This window comes from Rhinopithecus bieti, unplaced genomic scaffold (genome assembly GCF_001698545.2).
Source record: "Rhinopithecus bieti isolate Rb0 unplaced genomic scaffold, ASM169854v2 scaffold_1918, whole genome shotgun sequence".
Lineage (NCBI taxonomy): Eukaryota > Metazoa > Chordata > Mammalia > Primates > Cercopithecidae > Rhinopithecus > Rhinopithecus bieti.
The window spans coordinates 1,051,130-1,076,797 of NW_016803680.1; the positions used below are offsets into that span (position 1 = coordinate 1,051,130).

A 25,668-nucleotide genomic window follows, 5' to 3' on the forward strand; every position below is an offset into this window, starting at 1 on the left:
AGCCACCGCGCCTGGCCTATGCTCTCATTTCTGAAATGTCTGACCTACTTAGAATTACTTGTTCAAGTTCTCTCTCCTACCAGACAGGAAATTCCAGGGGGGCAGGGATTGTGTCTGGCTTGTTCACTGCTATATCCCTGGCATCTAGCACATAGTGCCTGGCACATAGTACATGCTCAGCAAATACGAATGAATAAATGGATGAAGCTAAGAGACGTTGTGTAAGGTCACACAGCAGAACCCGGTCTCACTGAGCAGACTGTGAACTCTATGAGGACAGGGTGGGGGGCTATGTTTTCCCACCATGGGATCCTTAGCACCATACATCGTGCCTACATGGTAGAGTTCAGTAAATACTTGTTGAATGAATGGATGACTTCAAAGACCGAGATTTAAAACTCATTATTTTGCCACACTCTTTAAGGAGATGGGGGCCTCAGGTACACCATCACAAGTCCCATTTTGAGAACAAGCAGCATTTAAAGACACAGGCTGTTTCTCAACAGCCAGGATTAAAGGGGAGAAAAGAAGGCAGGCTGACCAAAGCATGAACTTTCTTTTCTGTGGCTGGAGCACTGGCCTACATCGTGCCCCCTGCCCAGCAGGAAGTGAGACGGCAGCCACGGAGCACAGGGCTTTCTGCTGTCAGTCACTGAAAAGTCAGGGTCAAGGTGGCCGAGAGAAGCAGAGGCAGCCAGACTTTCAGGAGTCCTGAAAAGAAAACAGTTACAGGGCAACTGCTAGTACTACTGTACTTCTATGCAAATTAACATAAGCTGCCTCCTCTAGACTGACCAATCAGAAGTGGACCCCCTCTCTGGGCTGGTCTCCTTGAAAATGAAGCTTCCTCTTTATCTGCCCTGAAAAAGGTGGACTGATTTGAAAAAGGTAGTCTTTCCTCTGGCACTAGGCTTGGTACCTCCTCAAAAGGGCACTCTTGTACAGTACCCAACCTACTCAACCATCCTTAGAGACCTTAGGGGATAGTCACAGAGGGCAAACCTCTTAGGAGTGCTGTGACTCTCCATCTCTGAGCTCACCAGTACTGGGCTGAACTAGTTCAGGTCAAATGCCCAGTTAGCTGGGTGGGGTGGCTCACACTTTTAATCCCAGAATTTTGGGAGGCCAAGGCAGGCGGATCACCTGAGGTCAGGAGTTCAAGACCAGCCTAGCCACACGGAGAAACCCCATCTCTATTAGAAAATACAAAAATTAGTCGGGCATGGTGGTGCATGCCTGTAGTTCCAGCTACTGGGGAGGCTGAGGCAGAAGAATTGCTTGAACCCAGGAGGTGGAGGTTACAGTGAGCCAAGATTGTGCCACTGCACTCCAGCCTGGGTGACAGAGCAGACCTCACTTCAAAAAAAAAAAAAAAAAAAAAAAGCCAGGTTAGTGTAAGAACCTCCTTGGATCCAGATACCAGTAGCTGTTGCATAGATTTGCTTTTCACCTGGATTTTAGACAATTCAGTAGCCATAAAATGGTGGCCATAAAATGGCCATAAAAATGCATTTTTTTCTCTGCTTTTCTGACCACAAAGGCCAGGGACAGGTGGCCATAAAAATGCCACTTGTCCTTGGCCTTTGTGGTCAGAAAAGCAAAGAAGCAGAGAAGTAGGGTTTCTTGTTTGGTCGTTGTATTCACCGCAGTACTAAGCATGGTTCTTGGCACATAGTATTACTCAATGAATATTCGTCGCCTATTGAATGAATCTAGGAAAAGGTGTCAGAGAGGAGCCTTGGAGCTGCAGGAAGTGCCCAAGATACAGATCCGGGGTATGTTCATATCCTTTGGGTACAGGTTTCCAATAAGTGTGTGTACGTCTGCACACACAAATATGCATGCAGACAATTGCAGCTTTCTGTGCATCTGTACATGCAAATATGAATGCATGTATGTGACCTTGTGTGTGTGGGCAAACATGTCTGGATGACCTACATTCTCAAGTGCTTATCTGCGCATGCCTGTGTCTGTGTGCACATATGTACTACTGGGACACAGCATAGGTATGTGTGCATGTGTACAGCCCTAGGTCCAGGCACCCCAGGCATTTCCATAGATACAGTTGCCTCTTCAGAACTCAAGTCCAGACCTTCAGCACACCCTGGGACCCCAGGCAGTCAGAAGAGCAAAGAAGAAGCAGAGAAGTAGGGTTTCTTGTATGTTGTGTTCACCCCAGAACTAAACATGGTTCTTGGCACATAGTAGCACTCAAGAAATATTTGTCACCAATTTTTTTTTTTTTTTTTTTTTGAGATGGAGTCTTTCTTTGTTGCTAGACTGGGGTGCAGTGGTGCGATCTTGGCTCACTGCAACCTCTGCCTCCCAGGTTCAAGCCATTCTCCTGCCTCAGCCTGCCAAGTAGCTGGGACTACAGGCGTGCACCACCACACCCAGCTAACTTTTGTATTTTTAGTAGAGATGGGGTTTCACCATGTTGGCCAGGATGGTCTCAATCTCTTAACCTCGTGATCTACCCACTTTGGCCTCCCCAAGTTCTGGGATTACAGGCAAGAGCCACTGCACCCGGCCTGTTTGTTACCTATTGAATGAATCTAGAAAAATGTGTTAGGAGCCTTGGAGCTTCAGTAAGTGCCCAAGATGCAGATCTGGAGTGTGTGCATATCCTTTGGGTACAAGTTTGTAATAAGTGTGTGTATAAAGTAAGTGATCTGTATACTGGAGCACACGTCCCAGCTCTAGCAATTAATAGATAAATGCATGATCTCAGTAGAACCACTCAGGTTCTCTGAGCCACTCTCCTCATTTAGAAAACGGAACTAGTAACACCTCCCTTATAGAGGTGCTATGAAGCATTAACAGTTAACAGATAGAAGCCCCCAGGAGAGTTCTGGAACAGGTCCCACTGCAGAGAGGACCTGAACTTACCCAAGCTGCTAAAAGCAGCTCTTGAGACTGTGGCCTGGACACCTTTGGAGAAAAACAGAAGGATCAGTGAAAAAAGAATGCATAAGATTGGCAAGCAGCCTGGGAGAAACCCCTTCAATCTACTTTTCACTTCGCAGCCAGAGTTACCTCTTCAAAACCCAAGTCTGATCATGTTACTCCCCTACTTCAGACCCATCAGAGGCTCTCACTGCTTTCAGGAGAAAGGTCCGAACCCTTAGCAAGAACTGCAAGGCCCCACAAGGTCTGCAGCAGCTCATCCCACACAACTCCCCTGGCCTTCTGTGAGTTCCTTTAACAGGCCAGGCTCCCTCCTGCCACAGGCCCTTTGCCCAAGCTGTACTCTTGAAACCACCTTTGCAAAATTATGACTGAGACAGTGAAACAGAGCCAACATAGCCGACCCCATCTTAGTTCTAACTTTTAAGCTGTCCTTGTTCCTTTCTTGGTGTAAGCTGAACTAACTTTGGAAGGAACTCAGTTTACAGTTTAAAACAAAGATGATAACAGCCCTTTCCAAAAACAAACCTTCTTCTTGTCTGGGGGCTAGACTGCCTTTGTAGAACTAAGAAATTAGCTACAAGATTAGAAATTATGGTTTAGGAGTCATGCAGCTGGAGGTTACAAGATTCTGACCCTTCCTAAACCACTCCTAAGATCGGTGCTTGAGACATTGCAGACCCTGCACTTGATGGATCAACTGGCACCACCCAGATCCCACACATCTACATGGGATTATTCAAATGGCACCTTCCTCACTGATTCACAAGCTCCACGGGAGCAGGGCCATCTACTTCTGCTCATCACAAGACCCCCAGACACAGAGTAGGCGCACATCTACTACAAATATGAATGTATGTATGTGGCCTCATGTGTGTGCAAACATGTCTGCATGATCTACATTCCTTCCTGCCTGTCTGGCCTCCCCTGTGTCCTGTGTCACATTCATCCACAAATCATATTTGTGCAATGAATGGGAATAGTAAAAGGAAGGTAGTCTGTATTCCACCTTGCCCCAGAGGATCCACTTGCTACCAGTTCTTCAGAGTTCAGTAAGGTGCCCAGGTGCCAGGCTCTGTTATCCCTCTTCCTCTCCAGAGATCATTCCCAGCCAGGAATGTTGAGGAGGGAGTGGTTCTCTTACCTTTCCGTGTGATGGGACCCAAGTTCAGGACACGGGATTGGTCTATGACACTCTCACTTCGGAATCTGGTCCCAGAGCAGGTCTACAGGAGAGGGCAATAGAAAAACACCCTCCATGAAGGAGACTGAATGTGGTTCTGCCACATGGAGTGGACTGCCCACCTCACAGGTGCCTCCTTCTGCCCCAGGCAGAAGTTGTTAGGAGACCTGTATACTGGGGTTCATGCATGTCCCAGCTCTGCCATTTGTTAGACAGATGCATAATCTCAGGCAAGCCACTGAAGTTCTCTGAGCCCCACTCCTCATGAGGAAAGGGAACTAGTAATACCTCCCTTATATAGTTACTGTGAAGCATTAAAAGCTAACACAAATAAAGTGGACACAGTGCTTAAAAATGTCAGCTCCTGTTATTTGAACACAACCTTGCAGATAAGCCAGAGCTTTTACCAGCCTGCCGCACTTCACAGATCCCACCTGATTTTCCCGGCAGCTTAGGTTTCCTGCCTAGCCACACCCACCTCATCTTATTGCTCATTCTATCCCTGTGGTAAAAGCGGGAAACAGGGAAGAAATATTGATTTGCTTTCTTTGTGGCCAAATGTCTTTGGTTATAAGGGATGGGTTGGGGGAGGGGAGGCGACTCACAGGCTTGCACTTTTCATTCATGGTGTCACAGAGATAGACTTCACAGTGCAGATAGACTAGGTCATAGTTTCCAGCAAACCGGAACATCTGGACAGAAAATCGGCCTTGGGAGGACTCCCCATTCTCCACCACTTGGATAGTTGAGTCTTTAGTCTGTGGGCATCTGGGAGGGTTACACATCATTTCATGTGGTTGGTTAAACAAAGATTCTGGAGTCAGACTTCCTGGGTTCAAATATTGCTCTGTCACCTTTTAGCTGTGTGACCTTGGGCAACTTACTTAATCTCGTGTGCCTCAATTTCTCCACCTGTACATAGGAAATAATTGCAGCCCATGTGTTAAGATAGCTGTAAGGATTAAACTAGTTAATTTCTCAAAGTATGTAGAACTGTGTGTAGCATGCCATAGGTGCTTTATATATTTGATACTAAAGTGAAACTGTCATCAGTGCAGAGCTGAAACTCTCCAAAAGTCAGCACTTCCTGATTTCCCAGGAATTACATTCAAAAATTATTAGCTGCTATGTGCTATCTACAATATGCGTGGTATAATTATAACAATGGAAACCTCTGGGTACCGAGAGCCACTGATGAAATTGGAGTATGTGCACCCATCTGCGCATATGCACCATTGCGCCCAAACACAGTTACAAAGAGAAACCCGAAATAGAGCATGCAGAGACTCCCACGTGTGCTGGGCTGGGTCAGGATACCCATGGGCATTCTGGGGAGGCAAACTGGGCACTCTCTCTGCTATTCACACTCTTTCCTCAAAGTTGATTTACGAGGGAGGCTGAACACTGACTGCAAAACTGAGAAGGGACCTTCTGGGAGTGTTTTTCACTCTTAGCTCTGTGTCTCCCATAATTCAGATCTGGCCCCAAAAGTGCAGACTCCACCTGGCAAAAGAAAAGCCCTGAGGTTAAGTGGACCCAATTCCTGAAAGGCAGACAGTATGGCCTGTGAGGGCTCCATGTACTCAAGCCAACCTGGACATTCATGTGTCCCCTCCAGTCACCTTCACTATCTCCCTGACTTATCTCCTCTTCGTGCCTTGTGATGTTCTGACACCTATCCTAGACTGGCAGTTCTCACCCCAGCTCCCACACACACCCAGATGGAAACACATAGACACAACCTACATTTTTTCCTGCTTCTGTTTCAAAACTTTCCAAGTTTTCCACAATGTCCCTGCTGTACTTTTATTTTATTTTATTTTTAGAGGGAGTCTTGCTTTGCCACCCAGGCTGGAGTGCAGTGGTACGATCTTGGCTCACTGCAAACTCTGCCTCCCAGTTCAAGCAATTCTCCTGTCTCAGCCTCTTGAGTAGCTGGGATTATAGGCGCTTGCCACCATGCCTGGCTAATTCTTGTATTTTTAGTAGAGACAGGGTTTCACCATGTTGACCAGGTTGGTCTTGAACTCCTGACCTCGTGATCCACCTGCCTCAGCTTCCCTGGTGTACTTTTTTTTTTCTTTGAGGCCGAGTTTTGCTCTTGTTGCCCAGGCTGTAGTGCAATGGTGTGATCTCGGCTCACTGCAACCTCCGCCTTCCGGGTTCAAGCTATTATCCTGCCTCAGCCTCCCAAGTAGCTGGGATTACAGGTGCACACCACCACGCCTGGCTAATTTTTTTGTATTTTTAGTAGAGATGGGCTTCACCATATTGGCCAGGCTAGTCTTGAACTTCTGATCTCAGGAGATCTGCCTGCCTCAGCCTCCCAAAGTGCTGGAATTACAGGCATAAGCCACCGTGCCTGACCCACTGCTGTACTTTTATACTCATGAAAAACGAGTTTTAAAATCCCAGCATAGCAGGTATTATTTTTCCCCATTTATGTCTGAGAACAGAAAAACCCAGAGAGATGAGTTGACCTGTTTCTTAAAACTAAGAAATGACAAAGGCAAGATTTGAACCCAAATCTCTGTGATACTCCAATCAAGGTCATGCCAACAGTTTCCAAATTTCAGTTCTTTTTTTCTTTATTGAGATACCACCTTTATGAGCATTTTCCTGTGTGTCTCAACATCTCTATTATTATTTACTTACCAATTTTCTTGAAATCCACTTGTATTTTTTACTGAGATATATTTATTTTCTAGAAGAATCTTTAGGTCATGACTTCAAATGGCAGACAAGTATCATTTGCCATAAAAATAGAACAGGCCCATACAATGAGGACAAGATCAACAAAAGAGTTGTATTAAGTTTGAGTTAGACACTGTTAATTGTAAAATGCTCTGAAACAGACTTCTGCTTTGTTTTTATTGCAAAGGGAGATTCCAGATAACACAGAAGTATGAACATCACATTAGCACTCACCTGAAAATATTCCCTTGATATAACCAGGCAGACTCTAAGATAACCTAATGGAAACCGACCACTGTCTCTCAGGAATGCTTTTTCTGACAATGCAATTAAAGTTGCAAATGTCTCTCTCCTTCTCCTGCTTTGTTTCTTCTATAACCTCTTTGTCATTAACATACTACATATTTCACTTTCATTTAATTGTTTGTCCTCCCCCTTTAGACTATAAGATGTATTAGGACAGAGGTTTTTGTTCCTTCTATTTACTGTGAAGTCCACAGAACCCAACACACAGCAAGCTTCCAAAATATCTTTTCAACTTATGAATGAGAAAGTGAACCACCTTCTCATGGTAAGACTCATAGTCATCGAGTGCCTCTTGAGTAAAAGGTAGCACACTTGTGTCCTAGTTTCAATTGGCCCTTGGCTACCCATGCCCACACCTTACTCCTCCCCCAGGTGCTGGGCTGCCTGCTCCCCTGGGCAAGCCTTTCCATCTGGTTTCTTATCATTTTTTGAATTGTAAACCCTACTCAGCTCTCTGGTGAAGCTTGTACATCTCTCTTCAGAAATAATATTTTAAAATGCATACAATATATAACACATAAATACATATATTTGCAAATACATATGTATTTGATAATTCATTAATAAGGTCTAGTGAAAATTCTAATGCTATAGTAACTAAAAAGTACTGATGACCATAAATGACTTCACACAACCTGCTAATATTTCTGTAGTTTGTTGCCTGTATTTATAAGGTATGGGAATGCTAAGGCTCCGCTACAGGGTAATGAATATAAAGATGCGATTTTCCAGCTGGGCGCAGTGGCTTACGCCTGTAATCCCAACACTTTGGGAGGTCAAACAGGTGGATCATTTGAGGTCAGGAGTTCGAGATCAGCCTGGTCAATATGGTGAAACCCCATCTCTACTAAAAATACAAAAATTAGCCAGACATGCTGGCCTATGCCTGTAATCCCAGCTACTTGGGAGGCTGAGGCAGAAGAATCACTTGAACCCAGGAGGTGGAGGTTGCAGTGAGCCGAGGTCGCGCCATTGCTCTCCAGCCTTGGCAACAGAGCGAGACTCTGTCTCAAAAAAAAAAAAAAAAAAAAAAAAGATGACGCAATTTTCCTTCTTCCAAGTCCGAAGACCCCCTCTTAATTCTACCTGTGGGTTCCCATTTCCCATGTAGGAACCTTTGCCTTACCTGTCCTGGATGATGAAGTACTTCAGGGGGTCCGTGGCATTGCCACTGGGCGTGGCATAGCAGTTGGTCATGAGCAGTGCAAATCGGGACAGGTCACCCCCATCCAATATCGTGCCCACATAGAGAAAAGCCTCAGTGGACAGCGTCACGGAGGAGCCTTCATAGGGCTGCGTGTAGGAAGGGCTCTGGAAGAGGGCCATCCGCACGGTGAACATGCCGGTCCCGCCCACTCTGATGTTTAGGACACTGCCGGGGGAGAAGGGTTGGTGAGAGGACCAGGCTGAGAACATCCACAGATGAGCCACCTTCTCTGGTTTGCATTCCTGGGCATTCCCTTGCAGTTATTTGCATTTTTATCCAGCAATAAGACTGGAACCCACCAACTGTTGTTTTGCAAACCGCAATAAGTACATACAGGTCAACTTGGGATCTAGATAAAATGCAGGCTCTGATTTAGTGAGTTTGGGGTGGGGGTCAAGGTCCTGCATTTGTGACAATGCAGGACCTTGAGCATCCAGCAGCCTGGATGCTGCTGATGCTGCTGGTCTATGGATCAATCACATCTCAAGTAACACGTCCAGTCCCTCACTTGCTATCACTGTAGCCTTTGCTACCCCTGTAGCCTTCAAGATGGCAAAAAGCAAATTATTAAGAGAAACACCTGGATTCCTTCTTTAGTCTCAATCTAGAACAGGTTAAAAGGGATTGAGCTATGATGAGTCCTACAACTTGCATCCTGGTCTCCATCGTGATGTACTAACATCTACAGCAGAAGACTGAGCTTTATAAATGATTTATTTTTAACCACACTGAAAACAGCCACACTGATGTGAACTTCACTGGATGATCCAACAAAGGACATTGTAAGGCTGATACCTCACGAAATAAGGCACATGAGAAATACTCCGAAATGTGGAAGTCCATTTTACAGATGAGAACTGAGTTATCAGTGAAGACTGGGGTGAGATGTCTAACTTAAGACAAAGAGAGGGACCAGGTGCTGTGGCTCACGCCTGTAATCCCAATATTTTAGGAGGCATAGACAGGAGGATCGTTTGAGGCCAGGAGTTTAAGACTAGCCTGGTCCACATAACAAGACCCTGTCTCTACAAATATATTTTTAAAAATAGCCCAGGGTGGTGGCATGTGTCTGTAGTCCTAGCTACCTGGGAGACTGAGGTGGGAGGATTGCTTGAGCCCAGGAATTCGAGGTTGCATTGAGCTATGATTGTGCCACTGTACTCCAGCCTGGGTGACAGAGTGAGACCCAGATTCTTAACAAAACAAAACAAAACAAAACCATAAAACAGAGAGATGTGGGCACACTTGCTGTTCCCCAGAGCCTACCAGGCCGAGGACAGGGCCACATTGCTCCAGGACATTGCTTGGCCAGGTGAGGCTCCAGCCACCAGCTTGCAATGAGCACCCTTCTTCCTCCAAGTCAGCTGTGCACCCTCATCAGTGCCCAGCATCCTTTCCTGAGTCTGGCTGGCCAAGAGAGCAGAAAACTATGGGCAAGCCTCGAAGGGAAGGTCATGGTGAAGTGGAGGCGCTGGATCTGATGTCTGAATCCCAGCTCTATCACCTGCTAGACTTTACAGCTTTGGGTAAGTCACTCAGATTTCTGTAAGCCTCAATTTCCACATCAGTATAATGGGAATAATAATAATAATAATAATAATAATAATAATAATAATACTTTTGTCGCCTAGGGCTGCTGTAGGAGTTTGATGAGATGTCCCAGGCAGAACACCAGATACAATGCCTGAGATATAGTAAGCTCTCAATAAATCTTAGTTTTTGGCAAGGCGCCGTGGCTCACGCCTGTAATCCCAGCACTTTGGGAGGCCAAGGTGGCTGGATTGCCTGAGGACAGGAGTTTGAGACCAACCTGGCCAACATGGTGAAACCCTGTCTCTGCTAAAAATACAAAACTTAGCTGGGTATGGTGGTGGGCACCTGTAATCCCAGCTACTTGGGAGGCTGAGGCAGGAGAATTGCTGGAACCTGGGAGGTGGAGGTTGCAGTGAGCCAAGATCATGCCATTGAACTCCAGCCTGGGCAACAGTGCGAGACTCCATCTCAATAAATAAATAAATAAATAAATAAATCAATAAATCTTATTTCTTATTACGACTATTATTTTTCCATCATTGGTCTGTGATTCATCCTAGTTGAAGATTTTCAATTTTATTTAGCAACAGTTCCTTTTTAAAAAAATGAAATAAAATCTTATGTGGCACCCAGTATGAATAGTTTACCCCTGCAGGCACTCTGCCAGGGCACCTCCCTTGGCCCCTATCAAGACACTTGCAAAGAGCATAAGTTTTAAATCCCTCTATAATCAAATTTCTTTCACTCACAGAGAAGGAAGGAAGTTGAGGTCCAAATGTGAAATACGATTTGCCCAGAGTTCCACAGCAGTCTGGACTCAGACCCTTCCTGCTCTCTGGCACAACCATCCTGCCGCTTTTAAAAGTAGAGACTCTAATATTGGATTCACATCGGAATCATCTACATCAGTTTAATGGTTGAATCTGATTCACATCACAGTCATAGCTCAATGCAGCCTCACATTCCTGGGCTCCAGCGATCCTCCCATATAATTTGATTCTTAGAGTAGTGCTGTACTCTAAGAAAGGCGGTACAAGTATGGCTAAACCTATTTCACAGATGAAAATATTGACACCCAGAGAGGGGCTGTCAACTTCGCAAAGCCAGGCTCAACAACTCACTCAAGCTCATACAACTAGTAAGTGACAGAGCTGGGGCTTGAACCAGGCAGTGCTCTGACTCTGTCCCCCACTGGCCCGTGCATAACCATCACTTATGACAAAGTCTAGATTTGAACCTGGGCTCCAGAATTCCTGACTCTTCCACTGGGCAACCCTGATTCCCAATCCTCACTCCCAGCTCCCTGTGGGTGGCAGTTGACAGAGAAGCTCATGGTTAAGGGGTTTTGGGGTAGAATCGTCTAGGGGCCTCAGGGACCCTCTCTGGCCGCACCTGACCATTGGCTGTAGGGAGGTCTTCAGGCTGACTTTCATGTCCAGGGGGTAGGAACATGCAAAGTTGATTTTGATGTTGCGGTCACGGATGATGATCTCATCTGCCAGGTAGAGGGTGTTGCTGTAAGTGGCGTGGGTTTCATTCCTCTGTATTGTAGGGAATGGGGGAGTAGGGGTGGGATGAGAGAAAGGGGCATGAGAATCTGAGTAGGACTTCAAAGCCAAATCTTCTGGTCTCTGGCTACTTGTGAGCTGCTCTCCTAGTCTCCTTGATAAAAAGCTGCCTGTGGCCGGGCGCGGTAGCTCATGCCTGTAATCCCAGCACATTGGGAGGCTAAAGCAGGTGGATCACCTGAGGTCAGGAGTTTGAGACCAGCCTGACCAATATGGTGAACTAAAAATACAAAAAAAAGTAGCCAGGCATGGTGGCGGGTGACTGTAATCCCAGCTACTCAGGAGGCTGAGACAGGAGAACCGCTTGAACCCAGGAGGCAGAGCTTGCAATGAGCCAAGATCGTGCCACTGCACTCCAGCCTGGGCAACAGAGGGAGATTCCATCTCAAAAAAAAAATCCCACAACAGTTAAAAACTCCCTGTACAGCCTGAACTATGAGCCAATTAATCATCTTTTCTTTATAAATTAGAAAAAAAATTTATAACAGCAATGACCATTCATGCGCACATGTCATGTGCCAGACCCTGAGTGGAATACCCCTCCTGAGTCATTGCATTAGTCCCTTCAGTGACCCTAAGAGGTGGCGCTGCCACATCTCGGCTTCCTGGACAAGAAGACAGAAGTTCATAGTAAGAGAGTCACTGAGGGATTGCCCACAGTACATGACATCTCACAAGCCTAGGCTCTTTTCAGCACCCCATGCTTCCTCTCTTGAAAACTAAAAACCATATGGCAAGTCATCATTAATGGAATTTCAAATACCATCCTTGGAAAACGACATTAATTATTTCTGTTTGCTTGTTTGTCTGGGGACAGAGTCTCACTCTGTTATCCAGGCTGGAGTGCCGTAGTATAAATCTTGGCTCACCACAACCTCCGCTTCCTGGGTTCAAGTGATTCTTCTGCCTCAGACTCCCGAGTAGCTGGGATTACAGGCATCCACCACCACGCCCAGCTAATTTTTGCATTTTTAGTAGAGATGGGGTTTCTCTGTGTTGGCCAGGCTGGTCTCAAACCCCAGACCTCAAGATATCCACCCGCCTCGGCCTCCCAAAGTGCTGGGATTACAGGCGTAAGCCACCATGCCCGGCCAACATTAAATCTTTCTTTCTCTCCCTTTTTTCTTTTTTCTTTCCTTTTCCTCTTTCTTTCTTTCTTTCTTTCTTTCTTTCTTTCTTTCTTTCTTTCTTTCTTTCTTTCTTTCTTTCTTTCTTTCTTTCTTTCTTTCTTTCTTTCTTTCTTTCTTTCTTTCTTTCTTTCTTTCTTTCTCTTTCTTTCTTTCTTTTCTTCCTTCCTCCCTTCCTTCCCTCTTCCTTCCTTCCTTCTCTTCTCTCTTCCTCTTCCTCTCCCTCCTCTTCTTCCTTCCTTCCTCCTTTTCCTTCCCTTCCTCTCTCTCTCTCTCTCTTCTCCTTTCTTTCTTTCCTTTCTTCTGGTAATGAGAGACGTGGCAGGAGATACTGCTCCACTCACACAAACATTTACCTCTGGGTTTCATTTGAGGAGGCCTGTGTAGGTGAGATCCTGGTTCTCTGTACATTAAGGATACAGACCTTGCCTTCCAGGACCCCTGGAGACAAACGGATCAGTTTCTGAACCCAATGCTGATGCCTACTGGCTGGGACAATCACTATTATTGCCCTACTTTTCCCATCTGTAAAATGGAGAACTATCACTATGAACTGCTCTCTTTAGTTGAAGCTGATGTTTATTGAGCACTTACTGTGTGCAGTCACTGTCCTAGTCACTCTAACACATTAACTCATTCAGTCCTCTCAATACACCTGTGGAGTAGGTACTATTATTTCTCCACTTTACAGTTGATGAAACTGAGGCACAGCCAGGCTAAATAACTCCCCAAAGCTACTATAACTAGGAAGTGATAGAGCTGAAGCTTGAACCAGGCAGTGCTCTGGTTCTGTCCCCCGCTGGCCAGGACATACCGTCAACACTGTCCCACAGGGGCCATCCCGGGTTGGGGTCACTACGGACATCCAGTCCCGGTTGTCTCTGTCATTGAAGCCTGAGCACCGGCTGTCACTCAAGTACATGAAGACCTTCTCGAAGCCAAGACTCTTCAGCTCGCACTTGCCCAGGGACACCTTCATGTCATTGGCCCCACATTCCAGCCTGTGCTCCAGGAGGGAGATATCTGAAACAGATTAGGCGGGATTGAGGGCCTGTGTCTGTAGCTTGGGGGCCCAGCACATCCCCAGGGACCAGGTCCAGCTGACTGGGCTGATCACCACCTGGAGGTGCTCAAGATTGGACCTCTGACATCAATGGATACATCCTGGGTTCCCCTAAATGTGGGTTATATACCAAATGCAAGAGGGTTTGGGGTGGGGGGGTTGATGTCCAGCATTAAATAACAATGAATACTAGTTAAAAAAAAAAAAAGGCCGGATGTGGTGGCTCATGCCTATAATCTCAGCACTTTGGGAGGCTGAGGCAGGCAGATCACTTGACGTCAGGAGCTCAAGACCAGCCTGGCTAACATGGTGAAATCCCATCTTTACTTAAAAAAAAAAAAAAAATTAGCCAGGTGAGGTGGTGGGCACCTGTAATTCCAGCTACTTGGGGAGGCTGAGGCAGGAGAATTGCTTGAACCTGGAAGGAAGACGTTGCAGTGAGCTGAGATCACACCATTGCACTCCAGCCTGGGTGACAGAGGGAGACTCTGTCAAAAAAGAAGACGAAAGAAAAGAAAGAAAGAAAGAAAGGAAGGAAGGAAGGAAGGAAGGAAGGAAGGAAGGAAGGAAGGAAGAAAGAAAGAAAGAAAGAAAGAAAGAAAGAAAGAAAGAAAGAAAGAAAGAAAGAAAGAAGGGAGGGAGGGAGGGAGGGAAAGAGAGAGAGAAAGAAGAGCAAAGAGAAAGAAAGAAAGAAGGAAAGGAAAATAAAAGAAAAAAGAAAGAAAGAAAAAGAAAGAAAAGGAAGGAAGGGAAAGAAAGGAGGGAGGGAGGAAGGAAGGAAAAGAGAGAGAAGAAAAGAAAAAGAAGAAAAAGAAAGAAAGAAAGAAAGAAAGAAAGAAGAAAGAAAGAAAGCTGCAATTGCTTTCTACCCTTTTCACATCAAGGAGATAGTCCCAGCTTGCCACTAACGTCTTTAATGCCATATACACACTAACTTCCCTCTCTCTCTCTCTCTTTTTTGAGACGGAGTTTCTCTCTTGTCACCCAGGCTGGAATGTAGTGGTGCCATCTTGGATTACTGCAACCTCCCCCTCCAGGGTTCAGGTGATTCTACTGCCTCCGCCTCCCGAGTAGCTGGAATTACAGGCACCTGCCATCAGACTCGGCTAATTTTTGTGTTTTTAGTAGAGATGGAGTTTCACCACGTTGTTCAGGCTGGGCTTGAACTCCTGACCTCAGGTGATCCGCCCGCCGCGGCCCCCCAAAGTGCTGGGATTACAGGCATGAGCCACTGCGCCCAGCCCACTAGCTTCCGTCTCAAACAGGGCAGGCCTCGGGCTCAGAGTTTGGGGCAGGAAACAACACTCAGCTAGAATTCTTTTTTAAGTTTTTAAAAATTAAAGTATTTTTCTAATTTTGAGTATTTATTTTTAAAAATTTGTTTTATTGAGGTATTACACAACTGCTGGAATTTAGTAACTTTCTTTTCTTTTTAGTAACTTTTATTTTTACAGTTAACTTTCTATCTAAGGTGAGCATAACTTGCCACAGACAGATGAAGTCGTGACCATCAACATTCCAAATTTGCTTAAGAGATTCAGTCCATTAGAAGAAAAACAACTTAATAATAAAAGTCATGGCACAGGTAACACTGGGATAAAGCAAGTGAACCAGGGTGCCAATTGTAAAGTTGGCACTTGGATGTAACTAAAATCATGACTGAAGTCTGGAAAATACTGTTTTCATCTTCAATAATTGTACCTATGAGAAATCTGAGGCTTGTGCCTGGCCCAGAGTCCTGAGCTGATTGGTTGTCTGGTCACCAGGCCTGAGCTGATTGGTGGACTGGTCACCGGGCCTGTGTTCTGGTTGGCTCCCAGATGGCAGCAACGCGTGTGCCCACTGCCGTGTGGGGCCTCAGAAAGAAGGTTGGGAGTTCCCCAAACCTCTGAGAGCTTTGAAATCAACTAAAGGGAGACTCAGGGAGCCCCAGAGAGCCTCTTGCCAGCTTTAATGGGTATTAGTGGATCTTCTCTTTTCACTCAGGTTGGATATGTAGCCCCTGCGTCACACCCATATGGCCCCAATCTCACAGGGGAGGAATACATCCCTTCCCCAGTCAATGACAGGTTTCTCAACAACCCGCTTCCTCCCCACTGGCCTCACCAGTGATGTTGAAGTCCTGTTTGCACTGGCAGTGCCATCTGCCATTATTCGATTTGCAGTCTTCGTCTATACTGCACTCCTCACACGTCCCCTCCACGGAGGTGGGGTCTGCAGGGTCACAGGGACAGACAGACAATCAATAAGGACGCACCCCCGTCTTCTGCAGTGCCTATCCAGGCCTGGGATGAGGACTGCGGGGAGATGCCCAGCTGACCTGTGCAGTATGCCAGGTGACACTCGGGGGGCGCCGTCAGGTTGTAGACGTAGTAGCCGCCGGCACAGGCCTTCACCTGGATGGACGCATCCCACAGGCAGCAGTGGCCGCTCCAGTGCGCGCAGGCCTTGCGGCTCACAATGCCCTGGTCGCTGGACGGATGCGAGCCGTTGAGCCACATGGGGGCGGCCGTGTTGCAGCGCAGGATTGGCACGCAGGTCTCGGCCAGGCGCACACCGCTCTGGCCCACGAAGCGGTACCAGCCGCGCAGGTCCGTGTCGCAGGAGTAGCCCTCCCCGTACTCGGTGCTGCGCCAGTACTCGTCCAGGATGCGGTGCGCCTGGCACGGATCCGCGCACACAAGCGCGTCGCCCTCGGGCACGCAGTCCAGCCCCGGCCCGCAGGAGCCCGGGGAACACTCACAGTGCCATCCATCCCCCCAGTAGCCCGTGGGGCATACGCACGAGTAGTTGCCCACCACATTGACACAGGTGGCCAGGGCGTGGCAGTGGCTAAGCCCAGGCTCTGCGCACTCATCCACGTCTGTGCAGCCGAGCCCGGGCGACAGGCGGAAGCCTTCGTGGCAGACGCAGGAGAAGGAGCCTGGCGTGTTTACGCAGCGGCTGTTGGCGGAGCAGTTGTGAGCCCCAGGAATGGCGCACTCATCCACGTCCACGCAGGTCAGACCGTCGCCGGTGAAGCCCTCCTTACAGGTGCACGTTGTGGCGGCCTCATCCTCCTTGCAGGTGGCATTGCTGTGACATTCAGAGCACCATCCTGTGGATAGAATACCCCAGCCTCCGAGTGTGGGCAGCTGGGCCCATGGCCACCCAGAGATCCTTCCCTCGTTCTCCAGGGGACTCATATTATAATTTAAGACTTATTCCCTAGCGGACTCCCTCCACAACAAGGAAAGAAGGAAAGAAACAAAACTTCCCTGATGATGTCAAGCTTCCACCATTCATTCTGTGTTTATTTCACTGTATTTTTTAACTTTTTTTTTTTTTAGAGAGTGGATCTAGCTCTGTCGCCCAGGCTGGAGTGCAGTGGTGCGATCATAGCTCATTGTAGCCTATAATTCCTGGGCTCAAGCGCTCCACTCCCTCTGCCACCACCGCACCCTGCCTCAGCTTCCCAAAAAGCCAGGACTACAGGCACGTGCCATCAGGCCCAGCTCCACCACTGATTTTTGTGTTAAGCATTGCTTTCAAGCTGTCTTCTTTTAAAATAGCCACATTCTCACATTCAGAAAAGTAATGCACAGAATTCCTGTACTCTGGTAGGATTTGCAATGAACCTGTTGCCCCTCCCTGCCTTTGCACATTTTATGTTTTCTGCCAGATCTGCTTCCCTGACTGGCAAAACCTTCATCAGGACCCTGCTCAGTGTCGCCTCCTCTCTGAGGAGTCCTCCAACTCCACCAGGCAGGGCAGTTGCACTTTGCTCCTCCACAAGAAAAATAACTGTTAAAAAAAAATAAGCTGTTGTTTATTAAGCAGTTACTATACGCCAGGCAATAGGACGTGCACTTTTCATTCACCATCTTGTTGAATACTTCTCAACGGCCTTGTGAGGTCAGTTTTTTATTTATCCTTATTTTAAAGGCAAGAAAACTGAGGTTTAGAGGGATTAAGCCCCTTGCTCCTTTGGTAAGAAGTAGAACCAGGATACAGATGCAGATGGCAGGACCACAAAATTTGTGCTTTTAACCAGGACACCACAATAGTATTCATCGTGCCCCAATGTACTCCAGGGAGAAAATGAAAGTGGGGTGAGAGCAAATATCAGCCCAATGGAATGACCTCTTAAGGTTGAAAGGGAAGGTGTTTGGAGCCTCCTGCATTGGTTCAAATCTCCTATGTGATATAGTATGTTTTTGACTTCCAATTCAGGGCCTTCAGGCCTTAGAGATGTTGTAGCCCCTTGCTTTTCAATGTGTGCTCCAAGGACCCCAGTACCAGCATCACCTGGAAGCTTGTTAAAAATTCAGCATCTCAGGTACCACTGCAGATCTGCTGAACCAGAATCTGCCTTTTAGCAACATTTCTAAGTCAGTCCTATGCATACTGAGGTCTAAGAAATGAACTTAGAATGAAGACAATGCAAGTCCCAAGTGCGATAGGAGGATTGAGATCGCCTCTGACATGGGCTACATTGCTCCGCACCTCCCCCCCCCCACATTCACACATGCACGTGCATACACACACATACAATACACACACACTTCTCACTTACTTGCTTCTGAGGAGTCAGTGGCTGCAATTGTGATGAACCAAGAGGCCACCACCAACAACAGCACCCAAGTCAGAGATGGCTGTCCCATCCTTTCTGCTCTTCCCAGCAACTTCTGGTCTAGAGAGCACCTGCCCAAAGGCAAGACGGGTTAGCCCTTTGAGTTTTTCTCTCTGTCTCTGATGTCTGGTGTCCTGTGAACAGAGATGGATGGGACAAATGCATGATCTAACTCTCATCCCCACAGCTGGGAGGAGGGCTTTGATTGTATAGTATACAACTCCAGGAGGTGTCACTTATATGGACTAAAAAAATTGCATAACACTGCAGCCCTTGTTTTGCTGGGACTTTCCCCCTTGTACTCCCCATCCTTACCTCACCAACGTCCCAGTCTTGGCTCCCCAAGTCTCAGCACATTGCACATTTTGAAGAACTGAGTCATTTGGAGCAGGAAGTAGCAAGATGGAATAGTGTTCTGTTCTGGACTCACCACTTTATTGAAGGCAGCTTTGGATTTTAACTGATCCTCTGCCTGGAGACTTTCAATTTGCCCAGATCACTTATTCATTCAACAAACATCTATTGAGTAGCTACATTGTGCCAAACAGGGAACTAGTCACCATGGAGAACAATGAATACAACAAAGTCTGCTCCTTCATGCAACTCACATATTGTAAAGAAGTGGCTTGAGACAAGCAACTTGAGAGGTAATTAACCTTCACAATTCATTTTAATGTTTCTGGAGTGGTCACTTATTATTTCTTTTAAATGGAAAAATAGTCCAAGGTGAATGCCAGTATTACCCCAACATTTATAGCAGCAAAATAGCGTGGCATGTTGGCTAAGTATGGAGGAGCTGCAGCCTGCAACTGGGGTTCAAATCCCTGTTTTACCGATCACTAACACTGTAACGTTGGGTATTTCAGTTCACTAAGTCTCCGTTTTTGTCTGTGAAATGGAGATTGTTACTTTCGCAAACTGAATATCTATGATGGGCCAGGCTCAGTTCAAAGACGTCCATGTGCTCAAAGACATTGCGTCCTAGAGTAACGTTTTCCAGATCTTTGTGACCATGATATGCTACAAGAAAAACATTTTACGCCACCAGGTGTGGTGGCTCACACCTGTAATCCCAGCACTTTGGGAGGCCGAGGGGGGTGGATCACGAGGCCAGGAGTTTGAGACCAGCCTGGACAACATGGTGAAACCCCGTCTCCAATAAAAATACAAAAATTAGCCGGGCGTGGTGGTGGGCACCTGTAATCCCAGCTACTCGGGAGGCTGAGGCAGGAGAATTGCTTTGAACCCAGGAGGCAGAGGTTGCAGTGAGCTAAGACTGCGCCACTGCCCTCCTGCCTGGGTGATAATGCGAGACTCCATCTCAAAAAAAAAAAAAAGGAAAGAAAAACATTTTATGTTATGATCTAGTGCAGTCGCTTCTGTGTGTATGTGCACACACACATAAAAGTTTTATAAGACAACTGATATCCTTACTATCCTGACTATATTAAGTCATTTAATTCATACCACAACCCTACGAGATAAGTATTATCCTAGTTTACAGATGAGAAAACAGGGGAACAAAGATGCTAACTGCTTGCCTCAAATGTGTATTGCTTACTGCTGTATTCTATTACACTTAATTAAAATAAGTCTCTGGGTATAACCCGCAAATGGAATGATTTTATGACCCACAAATGAGTTGCGACCTAAAACACTGCGTTTTGTCACTGGGATTAACTAAGATGACATATGTCAAGCAGGGCCCCGCACATAGCAAATGTTCTTGTTCATTGTCGTATCCCTGGTACCTGGCGCATAATAGGTGCATAACTAATATTCATGGAGTAAGTCAAAAAATAGTAGTCACTGTTACTAGGACAGAGAGGATCAAAGAGAGGAAAACTAACTTACCAAAGATTATGAAGCCAATAATGATAATTATTGAATAATGACTCAAATCCAGGTCTGACCCCAGTGTCCAAGGTCTTAATTTCCTCTCCTACCTCCCTCAAATAGAATGGGGAGGAGCTGGGCTAGGAAAAGTCAGCTACAGATAGCCTTACCTGAAGCCGGAAAGGTAGAGTTAGTCTGGTCACAATGTGCCTCATACTTATATATACGCATTTGCCCCAGGCTGGCGATCTTTCCTCCAATTATTCTCTAGTTCTGTTTTTTGATATTGTTTTCTTGGGGGTGGAATATTTTTTCCTCCTGGCATAATGTTTGCCTTGTCCAAGCTGTGAGGTTGTTGTTGTTCTTTTTCCTAATAGCTAGAGACCCCAGATGATTGACATTGAGGGGGTCACTCCTGTGCCCGGAAGTACAAGGTCACTGTTTCACACCTTCTCACAGCAAGAGATTCCTTAGTTAGAAATTAACTGGGAAAGCAGTGCCAAGGTGCTGGGCTTCTTCCTGGTCACTGACAAGGGCAGGGTGGGCCCAAGGAGCCAGGCAAATGCCAGTATCTGCAGACAGACTTCATAAAGACAAAAGGGGTGTTCATTGCCCCTGCTGGGAGGTGCACCTGTCCTGGAGAGGGCACCCTTTTGAAACACTCATTCTCATGAGATCAGCCTTAGAATCCAGACACAAGCAAGCGAGGAGCTGAGAATGGCTGAAAGTCAGAGCCAGAAGATAGTTCAGATATCACTGGACCTGACCCACTCTGTGAAACAAAGAATCAGGTCTGATGACTGGGAGGTCCCTTTGGAGGCGAAATAACTTTGCAATTAAATAGACTGACTTTGGAGTCAGTCTGACTCCTTTATCTGGTGTTTATTGTGTGGCAGTGGGCTCATTTCTTAACCTTCCTGAGGTCCAGAGGTCAATTTCCTTGTCTACAAAATCAGAATACCCATCTCCCACAGTAGTAATAGCAGCCAAAGGAGATGATGCAAGTAAAGGTGCACAGTAATGATTACAATTCTGCTTTGCTGTTGTGTAATCACTGAGGTCGAAAATGACAGAGCCTGAGTTAAAACCATGTTTTCAGACCCAGTTCCACATACATGGCATTCCAAAAATCAACGTGAGAGTGGCTGTCATCATGTGAAGAAAAATAAAATATGTGTGAACTTGGGCTGAACAGGAAAATATCACCAGGAACACTGCATTGATCTTTTCGGGACATTTCTCCATCCTGTCTCACTCAGTGGTAGGGTAACCCCTGGCACTGGTGCAATCATCTCCTCAGGATTATGTCCAAGGAGTGGAAATTCTGAGTCAAAGAGTTGGCACAGCTGTAGGGATATTGACTCCTCTTCCCAAACAACATCCTAGAGAGATTATTAAAAATTGGTTTACAGTCCCACCAACACTACTCACCAGTTGTGAGCAGTTAACTTGCTTTCATCTTTGCCAAAAGGTAAGTGAAAATGATCTCATCGTTGTTCATTTTTGCAATTCGTTGATGAAAAGGGAAGTTATCTCTTCATTTATTTACTGTTCTTCTTTTCCTGAACTAATTATTTTTATCCTATACCTTTTTCATGAGGCCTTGTCTAAACCTTAGTATGGGTGTCTTCAAAGGATTAAAGATGGTGACCCCAGGTGGTTTCTGGAGTTGTCTTGACAAAGACTTGGGCAGAAAAACGGGGAGTTTGGGTTGGAATCTATTCATAAGTGTAATCACCACGCTTTCTAGTTTCTGTATTTCATGCTTTTACATCTTAGGGCCTTACCGATCATGGAGGGACTGCCCCTTCCAGGGCTCAATAATTACTAGAGATCAAAAACGACTTATCTGTGAATGTGCCTTTCCGACTGCAAATCAATCAATCCAGAGCACATACCCCCAACCCTTGTCATCCTTTGTGGGGCTTTTACACTCAGGGTCATTACTCGCTGCTTTAAATCACCCCAAGGGACCAGGTACCAGACAACTAGAGACAACTCCTATGGCCCAGAGGTCTCTGAAATTATTCAAACTAAGCCAATCCTACATCTGCTTACCCTGCCTTTTCCCATTCCTTCCTGCAGAAACTACAATAAAGGCTCTTTCCTGCCTTTTCCCTTGCTCTCTTTACTTCCTGACTAACCCTGGTGCTTCCCAGCAGCTCTTCCTCTACTTTCAGCCCCTCTACCCAGTGTGGTGTGTTTCCTTCTCTTGGGATCTGTGAGAATAAAAAGTTGTCAATGGCCATTGTTTCCTGCTCTGTTGCTCATCAAGTTCACCAAAGACATCTACATTACCAAATTCAATCAGTATTTTTCTCTTTATCTTACCTTGAGGACAGTGCGCAATAAATATTTGTTTTTGAACGAAACTTAATCTCTCAGCACTTCCTTCCTTCTTGAAACACTCTTCTTTCTTTTTTTTTCATTTTTATTATTATTTTTTGATACAGGGTCTTGCTGTGTTGCCCAGGCTGGAGTGCAGTGGTTCGGTCTTGGCTCACTGCAACCTCCACCTCCCAAGTCCAAGTGATTCTCCTGCCTCAGCCTCCTGAGTAGCTGGAATTACAGGTTCACACCACTAGGCCCAGCTAATTTTTGTATTTTTAGTAGAGACAGAATTTCACCACATTGGCCAGACTGGTTTCAAACTCCCGACCTCAGGTGATCTGCCTGCCTCAGCCTCCAAAAGTGCTGGGATTGCAGGTGTGAGCCACCACGCCCAGCCTGAAACACTCTTCTCTCTTTACTTTCAGACATGGGTAGGAGACTCAATCTTAGTAATGCTGAGAACAGTCACCTGCTGAGCACTTCTCTTGGGTCAGACACTGTGCTCAGCGCTTTTGCCTCCATTGTCTCAAACAACGAAACACAGCAACCCATGTCACAGGGAAGAAGACAGGTTCAGAGAGACGGAGTAACTCCCCCAAGATTACACAGCTAGCCATGCTAAATCCAGATGAAAACTCAAATCCCATTTGGATTTACCTGCATTCCTGAGTAAAGAACATTCCTTGCTCAGTGATGACAGGGTCTTAGAGGGATAAGTGGTTTCAGGTAGTTTTGGAAAGAGTGAAACTAAGGGGTGGAGAGTTTTGAAAAATTGATCAAACAGAACATAAAAATTAGAACGAGAGGTTGGTGTGTTTTAGAAAGGGGCAAAAAATGAGCCAAGGGAGAAGATCCTCCAACAGAGGGGTATCACCTGTCCTACCTCTCTGAGTACACACCTCCTCAGGCTCCAGTTATGCCTGGGGGACCTGCAGGTGGCATACCCATTCTCTGGCTCGTGGCCTGTCAGGGGCTCTATGCCACATGATCTGGTCTAGGCAGCCCCCCTGTAACTCTCCTTCAACTGGCAGCCACATGGCCTCAAGGCCGAGGCAGGTGAGCCTCACACCGTGTCCTGAATACTAACATCTGCTCCTGTTGGGGAATTTGGCTCAGGTGAGTTCCAGAGCCGCAGGCTGTTCCCTGCTTCCTCTGGTTGTGGACAGGCCAGGTTCGGGGTGAGGGGTATGGGAGCTGGCTCTGGAGGTATGAAAAAGCACAAACAGCCCTTTTCCTTACATGATGGGTGAGGAGTGGAGGCACCCAGATGGTTCCTAGAGACCTCACAATTTCTAAAAGAATGCTGCCCTTCTTTTCTCAAGAGAAGGCCTGGCTGAAATGAATGACACAAATCAGTGAGATAAACCTGTGGTAGGCTGAATAATGACCCCCAAATATGTCTACCTCTGAATCCCCAAACCTGTGAGTGTTGCCTTATATAGCAAAAGGGACTGTGCAGGTGTGATTATGATCCTGAGATGGAGAGGTTGTCTGGGCAGGCTGGATGCAGTCACAGTGGTGCTTATAAAAGTGATGCAGGAGGAGTCAGGAAGTAGGTGTGAGGATGAAACCAAAAGTCAGAGTGATTCTAGGACAGAACCATGAACCAAGGAATGCAGGGGCCTCCCAGAAGCTAGAAAAGGCATAGCAGGGAATTCATCCAAAAGGGACTAAGTCTGATGACATCGTGAATTTAGTCCAGTGGAATTGATTTCTAATTTCTAGTCTCCAGAACTCTAAGAGAGTTAGTGTTGTTTTAAGCCACTAAGTGTTAATTTGTAAGAACAACAACAGGGAACTAATACAGATTCCAGTTTGGATCTGGGGACAACACTGTCAGCACCTCTGCCTTTTGGGATGACTATGAAATTATGTATCTCTCCCCTAAAATGGAATTTTTGATTGATCCATGAGCATTTATTGAGCATCTACTATGTGCCAAGCAGAGTTCTAGGCAAAGGGAATATAGCAAGAAAAAAAAAAACAGGTGTATCTGCTTTCATGGGGCTTACATATTAATTGGAGAATCAGGCAATGTATCATTGCACAACAAAATAAGATTCTTTCAATTACTGGTCTCCAAGAATGCCTTTTGGAGGTGGTGACAGGTGAGCTGAGATTTGAACCATTAAAAGGACACAGCTGTGTGAGGACCTGGGGGAATGTATTTTGAAGCAAGTACATTTAGGCAGAGGGAACATGAAGAGAGAGAGTGAATTTGGCTTGTTCAAAGAGTAGACAGCAAGTATGGCTGGAGCCGAAAATGTGAGGGAGAGAGGGAGAGGAGATCTGTGGGGCCAGACCTTTCAAAGTGTTGAAGGCGTGGTAGGCAGGCTAGATTTTATTCTAAAAGCAATAAAGATGCCTTTATAGCAGCGGTCCCCAATCTTTTTGGCATCAGGGACCGGTTTCCTGGAAGACAATTTTTCCAAGGATGGGAGTGGGAAGGTGGGGTGGGGGGAGTAGGAGAGTGTGGTGGGGGGATCAGGAGGGAAATGTTATGAAACTAGGAAATAAGAAGTGGGATGAAACCATTCAGCGGCACAGATCTAAAGCCAGATCATCAGGCATTAGATTCTCATAAGGAGCCAGCAACCTAGATTCCTCGTATGCCCAGTTCACAACAGGGTTCAGGCTCCTATGAGAGTCTAATACCCAGGCGGAGCTCAGGCAGTAAAACTCACTCACCCAGCGCTCACCTCCTGCTGTGCTGCTGGGTTCCTAACAGGACACCTACCCGTACCGGTCAGCGATCAAGAGGCTGGGGACCCCTGCATTACAGAATTAAACAACGTGCTGTTGTAAGTGCTTAGGGCTATGGCTTTTTAAAAGATGGCCTCAGTGGCTGTATGGAATATGGAGGGGTTTAGGGTGGGTGCTGGGAGGGAGGTACAGAGGGGCAGCAAAAAGACCAGTTAGGAGACTTCAGCTGAGAAATGGCAGGTGACAGTCAGTGGAGAGATGAAGGGAAGTGGGTGGAATCACATGGATGAATAAGCTACTTTTATGATAGTAAAAGAAGGCAGTTGAGCCCAGCACTTTCGGAGGTCAAGGCAGGTGTGTTGCCTGAGCTCAGGAGTTCAAGACCAGCCTGGGCAACAAGGTGAAACCCCATCTCTCCAAAAATATACAGAAAGTAGTCAGGCATGGTGGCACGTGCCTGTAGTCTCAGCTACTTGCGGGGCTGAGACAGGAGGATCATTTAAGCCCAGGAGGTTGATGCTGCAGTGAGCCTTGTTCGCGCCACCGCACTGAGTGGATTGATTCCAATAAAAGCATATATCGTTGTGGTAGGGTAGGT

General features: G+C 46.4%; 1 protein-coding gene across 6 annotated transcripts; it reads right to left on the reverse strand.

Moving 5' to 3' along the window:
• Positions 1–385: 385 nt before the first annotated feature.
• Positions 386–20,396, reverse strand: UMOD (uromodulin). Of its 6 annotated transcripts, none has more exons than XM_017849827.1 (11): positions 20,207–20,396; positions 18,144–18,271; positions 15,909–16,685; positions 15,695–15,802; positions 13,340–13,548; positions 11,223–11,371; positions 8,217–8,462; positions 4,696–4,858; positions 4,052–4,133; positions 2,890–2,931; positions 386–711 (listed from the first exon to the last, which is right to left on the reverse strand). In XM_017849827.1, the coding sequence occupies exons 2-11, from the start codon at positions 18,229–18,231 to the stop codon at positions 650–652; spliced, it is 1,926 nt and encodes a 641-aa protein (XP_017705316.1). In that variant the 5' UTR covers positions 18,232–18,271; positions 20,207–20,396; the 3' UTR covers positions 386–649. The 6 variants fall into 6 exon arrangements, with proteins under 6 accessions (XP_017705316.1, XP_017705291.1, XP_017705326.1 ...); XM_017849802.1 differs by having other exon boundaries at positions 18,144–18,334; XM_017849837.1 differs by having other exon boundaries at positions 20,055–20,228.
• Positions 20,397–25,668: the final 5,272 nt, after the last annotated feature.

Bases quoted from the DNA above. Each gene is read 5' to 3' on its own strand.
- UMOD (XM_017849827.1), bottom strand. From the start codon at position 18,231: ATGGGACAGCCATCTCTGACTTGGGTGCTGTTGTTGGTGGTGGCCTCT. The intron at 4,859-8,216 runs GTAAGGCAAAGG...TAACCCTCCCAG, and splicing joins TACTTCATCATCCAGGACAG to ATGCCCACAGACTAAAGACT. The intron at 2,932-4,051 runs GTAAGAGAACCA...TTTTCTCCAAAG, and splicing joins GGGTCCCATCACACGGAAAG to GTGTCCAGGCCACAGTCTCA.